General features: G+C 39.0%; 1 protein-coding gene across 1 annotated transcript; it reads left to right on the forward strand.

Moving 5' to 3' along the window:
- The first annotated feature begins 8,579 nt into the window (after nt 1-8,579).
- Nucleotides 8,580-10,754, forward strand: LOC115593005 (E3 ubiquitin-protein ligase TRIM21-like). Its single transcript, XM_030436323.1, has one exon. The coding sequence runs from the start codon at nt 8,580-8,582 to the stop codon at nt 10,242-10,244; it is 1,665 nt and encodes a 554-aa protein (XP_030292183.1). The 3' UTR covers nt 10,245-10,754.

Genomic DNA, 10,754 nt, shown 5'->3' on the forward strand with positions numbered 1-10,754 from the left:
CGTTGGCAAAGGGCAGGTGTCCGCGCTCAAGGCCATGAGAGTAGTACCTGGTGACCTGCTTCACTTCACTGGAGAGGAGGGAGCGACTGATTTGCAAATCACAGAGACAGTGAGGTTTTTTTTTCCTGGCTCTGTACAGCTGCAGGAAGTCTGCATCTCTGAATGTCGCCAGATATGACTTGTACCGAAAGTGCAAACCCCCCCAGCACTGAAGACACTGCCTCCTACTGAGCGCAACGTGCACCTCCATGGGCGGCGTGCCCATCTACAGATGTGGACATCACCAAGTTTGGATGGAACAAGAAGGAAGGTGAGAAGGAAGGAGAGGAAATCATCATGCCTGTCCTGGATGCAAGCCCTGTTGGACATTATCAGCTGTAGCTGGGTTAAAGCCATGTACAACAACAAAGTGTAGCTGCGCAGCTGCAGGCCTTGCCTGTACCAGCTACTGCTTCTGCAATGGCTATGACAGTACATGTTGCACCCCGCTCACACACTCACAGCAAGAAGACCAAGACGACAAAAATGTAGTCGAAGAAGATGAAGACAGAGCTGATGATGATGTTGATGATGAATATGGTTATATAGTGCAGAGTAGCAGAAGTACAAGGCGCTATTGCTTGATGAAAGTTTTCTAGTTTTCTGCTGTGATAATTTTGGGTATACTTCTGTTTTAAAATCTGTTCCAGGACTCTTGTGTTCTACCTGTAACTTGTATTATACTCCTGTCTCTATATTATTTAGCCATAGTCATAGTTTGATATGGTACTTGCCTTTGTTACCTCCAATGTCACCTCAGAGTGTAATGTTATGTAAATTGAAATGTACATATTCTGCATCATTTGGATAATTGTGTTCATAAATATCCTGCAATTTATTTTTATAGATTCAGTGTCCTCTAAAACATCTAAATTAACTCAAAATTAATCAAAACTGGGAGTTGAAATATGGTTTAAACTGCCATTTTGAATTTTGAAAATGTTGGATATTCCTGTCGGCATCAAATGTTGATACTTCATGGAGAGCACTTTGATCTATGCCACCCTCACAGAAGAAGCACTTGTGAATATCCAGTCATTGCATTTCATCATTACATCGGCTTTCCCCCTCCAGATTCAACAGCAGTGCGTCTAGCTATGTACTGTCACACACAAATAGGATTTAATGTGATGTGATGCAGAACTAATGGCCAAACTATGAACTCAGTAGATGGCTATATGAATAACCTAAAGTTGAATTAAAAAATAAAAGGGAAAACCCAGATCTCTTAACATTTAAGCAATTTTGCTGCCTTTTTTTTATAATTCCGCCTATATTATACAGGGCTTTTGAGGTTTTTTGGGGTCTTAGATGTCTTGGTACTCTATTTTACACTTATAATTTGGAAGTTCTACTGGCCAGAGCACAAATTAACAAAAGGATGCTTATTCAGTGGTCTTAAATGGCCATTACCATGAAAGTTTTACTCGAGAGGAAAAAAACAAAAAAACATTTTTCTTGGATATTGTTTTGTGAGTGATTTGACACTAAATTTCAATATTTCAGCTGGGCTCCTAGGCTGAAATCATTCAAGAGGTCCTAAAGAAGCTTCATGTAAAATTTGGTGCTTTTATCACCTCGGTAACGGTATTGTGTAATTTGTGCGCTACCCAACTGGACTATATGTCAGACCCAGGAACAACAACGGTCGTAAATAACAGTTGGACATGTGAGGAGAAGAACACACAGATTAGGTTTCCCATTAAGCCTTCCCCCACTGGAGAATGTTCCAGAGGAAGAGACACGTAGATTAGTAAAACATCTTAAATCACCACATCTATGTTAGAAACCAGTCCTTCTTCCTTTTGGTGTGACCAAAGAAAACTCTATCGGGCTTGACCTTGTTTGACCTGAGGAACAGGGGTTCATCTTCTTTGGAGGAAGAGGAACAGGCCAGATGTGCTTAGTTGTTGTAAATTACTAAAGAAGCTCTCTGGTGATCTGTTTATTGCAAGAAAAACAACATCTTCCCACTCTTTGGAGAGGAGAGGAATTTGCCAGGCCAGGATATAAAGTCGTGTGACAATTTGCCAGGCCAGGATATGCGGGCTTTCAGTCCCAAATGCTGGAAAAAGGAGTCGATTTGGGTTAAAGGTAATCATGGCCGAAATGAGACCACTTTAAGATGTAGAGACAACGGCTTGTGTTCCTACAGGACCAATGAGTAAAACCTCTGTTTTGTCCTGGTTGAGCTGTAGGACGTTTGCTGCCATCTATGTCTTGATATCTAAAATGCAGTTAAAAAGGACATCAATAGGCCCTGTGTCATCAGGAGACACGGCGATGTACAGTTGTGTATCGTCAGCATAACTATGAAAGCTGATGCTGAGCTGATGACGTCCCCAAGGGGAAGCATGTAAAGATTCAAAAGAGTTGGACCTAAAATTGACCCTTGGGGAACCCCACACTTTATTTTGTGGGTTTTTTGAGGAACATGTAGCCATTGCATAGTGGACCGAAGCAGAGCTAACTCGTTAGCCAATTTCCAGCTGACTTCACCATACTCGTAGCAACTGTAAATACTATCAAAATGTGGCAAGACTTATCGGTGGCTCGGTTGCAGTTGCTGGGTCCGGTATGGTTGGGACTGATCCTTTTATGAGGGTCAGTGTCGAGGCAAAGCCAGCTTTGTACTGACATTCATTACTGAAGCAGTCCGATGTGAAGTGGTTAGCACACACATACAAGCTAACAAGAATTGCAGCCGGCACGTTGTTGTTAAAAAATGCAACCATTGTCTCTTCTGTTGTTCTGTAGCTGGAACAGAATATAGTCACTGATGTTGATTTATACAACCAACAACAGAGCAATTGCGTGTCTAGCTCTGAGCGACGACATTGTGAAACACCGCTATCCTACTGCTAGACACACCAAACGTCACCTTGGGGATGAACGCCCCCCTCTCTGATATCTCCTATCACTGGGCAGAGGAGGTCGGCCTCAGATAATGACTCCTTTCGTTAATTAATGAAAGGAGCTAAATCTGAACAGGCTGTAGGAGCGCTGTGTTACCAGTGGGTGAGCTGCAGAGACCATGCAGGAATCGCTTGTTTTCATCATTCAGGGAGTTGGCAGGCTCAGGGAGGACCAGCTTATATATGTAGAGACAAGAGAAAACGTGTTTTTCATAATATGGGACCTTTAAGAGAAATTCGGTTAGGGTCTCGTTAGTATTGAAATTACTCCCGTAAAATTTGCAGGCTAAAACTCCGATCCGTAATTTCACCGTCCACCCATGATCACATTACCTTACTCATTACAGTCTCTACATTTCTGGCCGGATTTGAACCAGTGTCCACTGCATACGTGGCATGGGCTCTAACCACTCGACTACCTGCGCGCCAACTTTATTTATTGAATTTATTTACTCTGAATTATCTAGTTAATAAACATATATAACCGTCTGTCGTTGTCTGTGCAGTCTATACAATTTTTATGTGGAGAACCAATAGGAACTGCCAAGATTATGAGATTGAATATATCAATTTAAAATTGATTAGAACTGTTCCAAGCTAAACTTGTCCAGTCGGATTTGATTAATTCCCTCCGGATTATTCAAATGAATAAAACAATGGAGGTGATGCCCCATTTATGACTGTGTTATTAATCGCCAGTGATTAATCACAATTATTATAGTACTATCACATACATATGTATGGTGCCCCGTATGAGGCCACATAACCCCCCATAATGTGTACAGTCAAACATCGTTTGTAATAATCAAAACCCAAGCTGTTTTAATGTTGTTTGGCTGTCCACCGAGTGATTAATACGATATTTAACTTTATATTCTTGACTGCACATACAGTATATCAATACAAGAGAATCAATTTAGGAAAATTAAAAAGCTGACTGACAAGATGTTGATGAAGCATATGAGTCATTCTTGTCCACAATAACTGTTGTCTATGAAAAAAATTGTCCTCTAATAAAGAAAGTAGTAAAGCAAACATTTGCTGAGAAACCATGGTTAACTAAGGGAATACAAAAGGCATGTAAGAAGAAAAATCAGTTATATAGAGACTTTTTAAAGAAAAGAACAACTGAAGCAGAGAATATCTATAAGACTTATAAAAACAAACTGACAAGAATTATGAGCAGCAAAAGGGATCACTACAGTAAATTATTGGAGGATAACAACAGTGATATTAAACAAACATGGAAGGTACTGAATGAGATAATCAAACAAAAAACTGCAAAACCAGAATATCCAAATTATTTCTTGGTAAAGAACAATAGATTCACTGACATGAATTTAATTGCAAATGGATTTAATGATTTTTTTGTTGGTGTTGGTCCTGGTCTGGCTAATGAAATTGTAAGGAATGATGGTAGGGATGATCTTGGAAGTGGAGACTTAACTGTAAATGAATCGATGTTTATAAGGGGAACAAATGAAAATGAAATTATTGAAATTGTAAAGTCATTTAAGAGTAAGAGGTCCACAGATTTGAATGATATCGATATGTTTATTATTAAAAATATTATTGAGTGTGTGGTGAAACCTCTGACGCATATTTGCAATCAATCTTTAAAAAAGGGAATATTTCCTAAAATGAAAATAGCAAAGGTCATACCAATATATAAGACTGGAAATAGACATGAACTGTCAAATTACAGACCTGTCTCTTTAATGCCACAATTTTCAAAAATACTAGAAAAAATCATGTATAGCAGATTAAATTATTTCATCACAAAACATAACATACTGAGTGATCAGCAATATGGATTTAGGGCTAACAGGACAACTTCACTTGCATTAATGGAATTTGTCGAAGAAATAACATCTGCAATTGAGAACAAAGAATATGCAATAGGAATATTCCTAGATCTAAAAAAGGCATTTGATACTGTCGACCATGATCTCTTGTTAAAGAAAATGCATAGATATGGAGTCAGAGGGGTGGCACTATCTTGGTTTGGCAGTTATCTGGAGAATAGGCATCAGTACGTACAAATGAATAACAACTTCAAATCTCAACTTCAGAAGGTCAGTTGTGGGGTTCCCCAGGGTTCAGTACTGGGACCAATGTTGTTTATTTTATATATAAACAGCATATGTAAGGTCTCTAAGTTATTAAAAACGATTGCGTTTGCAGACGATACAAATCTTCTCTGTTGTGGCAATAACTTGGAACAACTCATGGCTACAGTTGAGATGGAGTTAAAAAAAACTAAAGAGATGGTTTGATAACAACAAGCTAACATTGAACCTAAATAAAACAAAATGTATAATTTTTGGAAATCGACCAATAAATTCAAATAAGAAACTCATGATAAACAATGTTGTCATTGAAAGAGTGTCTGAAATCAAATTTCTTGGAATAATAATTGATAATAAATTGTGCTGGAAGCCACATATAAACTATATCAAAACTAAAATATCAAAGTCAATTGCAGTACTATACAAAGTTAAAGATTTTCTAAACCAAGTATCACTATACACCTTGTACTGCTCCTTCATACTTCCATATATAAGCTACTGCGTGGAGGTGTGGGGTAATACGTACAAAACAAATACTAAACCAATCTTTATCCTACAAAAAAGAGCCATAAGAATTGTAAACAAAACCACTTACAGAGAAACAACGAATCCATTGTTTATCAAGTTAAAAGCTCTAAAATGTAATGATTTGGTCGATTTCAAAACAGTTCAAATTATGTATAAAGCCAAAAACAAATTATTACCCAGTAGTATTTAAGAGTTGTTTCAATATAAAGAAAATCATTACAGCCTGAGGGGAAACGATATATTCAAGAAACAATTAGTAAGAACAAACACAAAATATCATTGTATTACAGTCAAAAGAGTTACATTATGGAATAATTGTAACAAGGAACTGAAAACATGTACATCATTAAATAAGTTCAAACGAATGTTCAAAGACAATATACTGAATGGATACCAGATGGAATAGGATGCATAGGTTGTTTTGTTACTTAAGTACATTTTTATTTATTATTTATGTGATTTGAATTTTTGATTTCACAAGAATGATTATAAAGTTAAAAAATGAAATATAGATTTTTTTTTTCAAAAAAGGAGTAGGACTCGATAAGTTCACACTTCCTTTCTGCTCCTTGCCTGATGTTTTCAAAGCTTGTTTGTTTTGGTATTATTATTATTATTAGTAGTAGTATTAGTAGTAGTAGTAGTAGTATTTATTTATTTGTTATTTTTTTGATAGTATTTTATTGTCTTATTTTGTCTTTAACATGTCCGAATAAACAAATTAAAAAAATAAAAAAAAACTTCACCTGGTTAACAATTTAGAGTCATGCACAGACCAACTCATGTTCTGGCATGTAGGACAGCCAAGAGGGCAACACTTCATCCTTTTTTCATTATAAAGGTGCTCACAACATATCTGCATACAGCTGCTGATCACACACATGAAGTCCGAATACTTAAAGATGAAGGAGAACAAGAGACTCTGCATCAATCTGAGGCATCAGTAGAGTACTGTGGTGAGCTCAAAGCCAATAATCTGAAATAATATCCAATGTCCTTCATAAGATTATTTAGCTTTAGGTCTGTTTGGGACACAGAAACTAAAAGTTTGTCAGTGTAGATGTTGCCTCATTTTGTGAACACAGAACTGGTTACTCACATCCTGTCTGTAGAAAATAACTTTTCAAAAATGACCGTATGATGGCCAGTGTTGGGGAAACTACTTTGCAAGTGTAACTTGTAAAACTACATGTAGTTCAGCCTGGCAGTAGTTTGAACAAACTAGATTTCTACCCCTGGAGAAATGTAGTTTGTAAAACTACTGCTAAAAAAAGTAGCTTTAGCAACTACATATACTCATTATACTCATTTGCCTCAGTGTTAAATAAATCAACATATGGTGTATGTGAAACAAAATATAATAGCCTACAAAAAAATTCAAAAAAGTCGAAAAAAGTCAAAATTATTGTTGTTTTTGACTTGCACAGCTCACATGTGAACACGTAGGTCGTGTCTGTATGTACAGGCTAAATTATGGCCGTGGTTAGGCTGGAGCATTCAGGGGCGCATCGGGGGTAGCAGGACAGTTGTCCATTACGTGCTTGTGCCATATGAGCTCTGCCTTACTTGGCACAAAGACCCACCCACTCTGTGAAGCATTTGAGTGCTGCCAGGGCGAGCCAATCAGAGGCAGCGTTGGCTTGGCATGTCACGACATGTTTCGTGCCTTTTTTTCAAAGAAAAATAAATAAAATGTATGATATATAGTTCTTTTTTTAATAAAAAATATTTCATGTTATTGGTCAAAATTGTAGTTTGTAAATTGAGTAGTAAAATTACAAAAAGTGACCCAAACAGTAGTTGAATTACTTGACGCAGCACAAAATATGAATGTAGTTTAACTACCAGCAAGTTACAGTAAATTGTAGTTAAGCTATGTAGTTCAACTACATGTAGTTTGTCTCCCCAACACTGATGACATCTCATATGAGGATGCACACGGTCTATTAGAGATCAGTGGATGGAGGCAGTATGTTGACAGAGCTACACAATGACACATTTTCCTCTTGGATCAAAACTGAGTCATATCCATCTCAGGGAGGCACCAAAGCATTGGAAACAAAGCTGCAATGAGACAAGGAAAACAATGAAAAGGGAGGAAGGCTCTTGTTGTCCCTGGTATTGGTCTCTCAGACAGCTGTATGCACAACCCACAAAACTAAACCAATCATATTCTGTCTGCTGCAGATGAGGGTTTGGTGCCAGCATCAGTATGCAGCTGTACAGGAAAATCTGCCCATGACAGATTAAATGTGTAACATCACAACAAAGAGAGGAGAGGCTGAACTTCCTCAAATGAAAGTAAAAGAAAAGTGAAGAGTTCTGCAGGCCTCTTTCTACAATAAAGAAGTGTCTCTGAGAAACACCGGTGAGTACAGCTGATAATATTTACTGTTACATCTAAAAGTGAAATGAAAAAACGTCTGACACACTTGTGGACTTCCTATATAGTTTTATGTATCTTTTACTTTGGTTAAGTAGGCTATGACAAGCAATGATAATAATTTGCCATAATTGGTTTAAAAAGTAAGGGAATCCCTCAAATGTCTCAAGGATTCAGCGTTTCTAGTGAATTTTAAAACACAAGAACAGGAAATCTGTCTCATCTTTTGCTCTTAAATATTCCATTTGACTAAACTTGTTTAAGCAGGTGGCCGGTTGCTTTCTCCTGGTGGCTCTTCAGATTCAGCTAATGCTCACATGTTGTTCCAAATGTTCAAGAAAAAAAGACCTATAATGTTCTTCAAAACAAAATACAAATAAATTTTTTTTTACACTTTTATTGTTCACGCTCAACTTCGTGCTTCACATCACATGTTTACAAAAAGCCGCCTAAAAGGAAAGGAATATTACACCTCCTTTTTAGACAGACAGCGCGGCACATTGCAGCCTTTACCTTGCTAAAAATTTGCCACCTTTTCTATCTATAAGTGGCTAGTTACTGCTCAAAGCTGAGCTGCTGTAGGTTCCTGGCCTTATGTTTGATGTTTTTTTTAATGCTGTCACGTTTGTTTCTTACTGTTTAGACATGGCTTCTTCCAGCTGTCTGCTGACTGAAGAACAGTTTCTGTGCTCCATCTGTTTGGATGTGTTCACTGATCCTGTCACCACATCATGTGGACACAACTTCTGCAAAACCTGCATCACTGAACACTGGGATACTAACCAATGTCAGTGTCCCGTATGTGCAAAAGTTTTCAACACAAGACCTCAGCTGCACATCAACACTTTCATCTCTGAGATGGTTTCTCAGTTCAGACAGTCAGCTCAACAGAAAGCCAGCAGCAGCAGCTCAGAGCAACAAGTGTCCAAACCAGGAGAAGTTCCCTGTGACGTCTGCACTGGAACCAAACTGAAGGCCCTGAAGTCCTGCCTGGTGTGTCTGGTCTCCTACTGTGAGACTCACCTGGAGCCTCATCTGACAGCTTCAGGTCTGAAAAGACATCAGCTGATCGACCCTGTGGAGAACCTGGAGGACAGGATGTGTCTGAAGCACGATAAACCTCTGGAGCTGTTCTGTAGGACCGATCAGACATGTGTCTGTATGCTTTGTACCTATTCGGAACACAAGACCCATAATTTTGTTCCTCTGAGAGAACAATATGAAGAAAAGAAGGCAGAACTGGAGAAGACGGAGGCTGAAACTCAGCAGATGATCCAGAGGAGACGACTGAAGATTCAGGAGATCAAACAGTCAGTCGACCTCAGTAAAAACGATGCAGACAGAGAGATCGCAGAAGGTGTTCAGGTCCTTACTTATCTGAAGGAGTCTGTTGAGAGAAGCCAGGCCGAGCTCATCGAGAGGATAAAGGAAAAGCAAAGAACAACAGAGTTGTTGGCTGAAGACTTAATCAAAGAGCTGGAACATGAAATCTCTGAGCTGATAAGGAGAAGGACTGAGGTGGAGCAACTCTCACACATTGAAGACCACCTCCATCTTCTCCAAAACGTTCCGTCTCTGAGCCCTGCTCCACCCACCAAGGACTGGACAGGAGTCAGAGTCCGTCCATCACATGAAGGGACTGTGGTGAGAGCTGTGGCTCAGCTGGAGGAAACACTCAGTAAAGAGATGAAAACGCTGCTTGAAGCTGAGCTGAAGAGAGTCCAGCAGTATGCAGTGGATGTGACTTTTGATCCTGATACAGCACATCCTGCTCTCATCCTGTCAGATGATGGGAAACAAGTGAGTCATGGTGATGAAAAGAAGAGACTACCAAACAACCCAGAGAGGTTTTCACTCAGTCTCTGTGTCTTAGGAAAGCAGAGTTTCTCTTCAGGCAGGTTTTACTTTGAGGTTCAGGTTAAAGGAAAGTCTGAGTGGGATTTCGGAGTGGTCAGAGAGTCGATCCACAAGAAGGGACTGATCACACTGAGTCCTGACGAGGGTTACTGGAGTCTGTGGTTGAGAAATGGACATGAGTACAAAGCTCTTGATGATCCTGATGTCCGTCTCTCTCTGGTCTCTCAGCCTCAGAAGGTGGGGGTGTTTGTGGATTATGAGGAGGGTCTGGTCTCCTTTCATGACGTAGATACTGCAGCTCTGATCTTCTCCTTCACTGGCTGCTGCTTCACTGAGAAACTCCTCCCATACTTCTGTCCTGGTCTTAATAATGATGGTGAAAACTCTGCACCTCTGATCATCTCTCCTGTCAATCACAGCAGGCTAATCATTTGTAGACCTCAGTCTGACTGAAGTCAGAAATTGAAGTCCCCCCAGAAAACAAAACAAATAAAGTTTGCTTCAACAAGCATATTGGACCATCAAATAGCTCGTAAACCCACGATAGGACAAGCTTAATGAGTGAAGAGCTGAGGTTGAGCAGCTCTCACGTTTTAAGGACCTCCTCCACCAAAGTTTTATTATCTTGCAAACCACTGCATGACCCATTAATTGCACCACTATTACAAATATCGAAGGAAAATACTATGTTGATTTCCAAAACTATGTTTACGTTTAGGAACTCAACAATTCGGTTGTACAGTTCTAAAAATAAATTGTATGTAACTTATACTGGCCATTAAGCCGCTCGTTAGTCCATTATCCCTCTGAATGTTTTAGCTCCGGTCTCTTTAAGGTTACTTCTACATGTCTAAAGGCTCACTTTGTCTGATTGTTTTGTTCCAAATCCATAATCTGTCTCTTAAACTCATCAGTGTTTTTGTGACTAAACCTAACTTTTTTCCCTGTTTGAATTGTGTTGTG

Source organism: Sparus aurata, chromosome 1 (genome assembly GCF_900880675.1).
Source record: "Sparus aurata chromosome 1, fSpaAur1.1, whole genome shotgun sequence".
Lineage (NCBI taxonomy): Eukaryota > Metazoa > Chordata > Actinopteri > Spariformes > Sparidae > Sparus > Sparus aurata.

Excerpts from the sequence above, each read along its gene's own strand:
- LOC115593005 (XM_030436323.1), top strand. The coding sequence starts at position 8,580 with ATGGCTTCTTCCAGCTGTCTGCTGACTGAAGAACAGTTTCTGTGCTCC.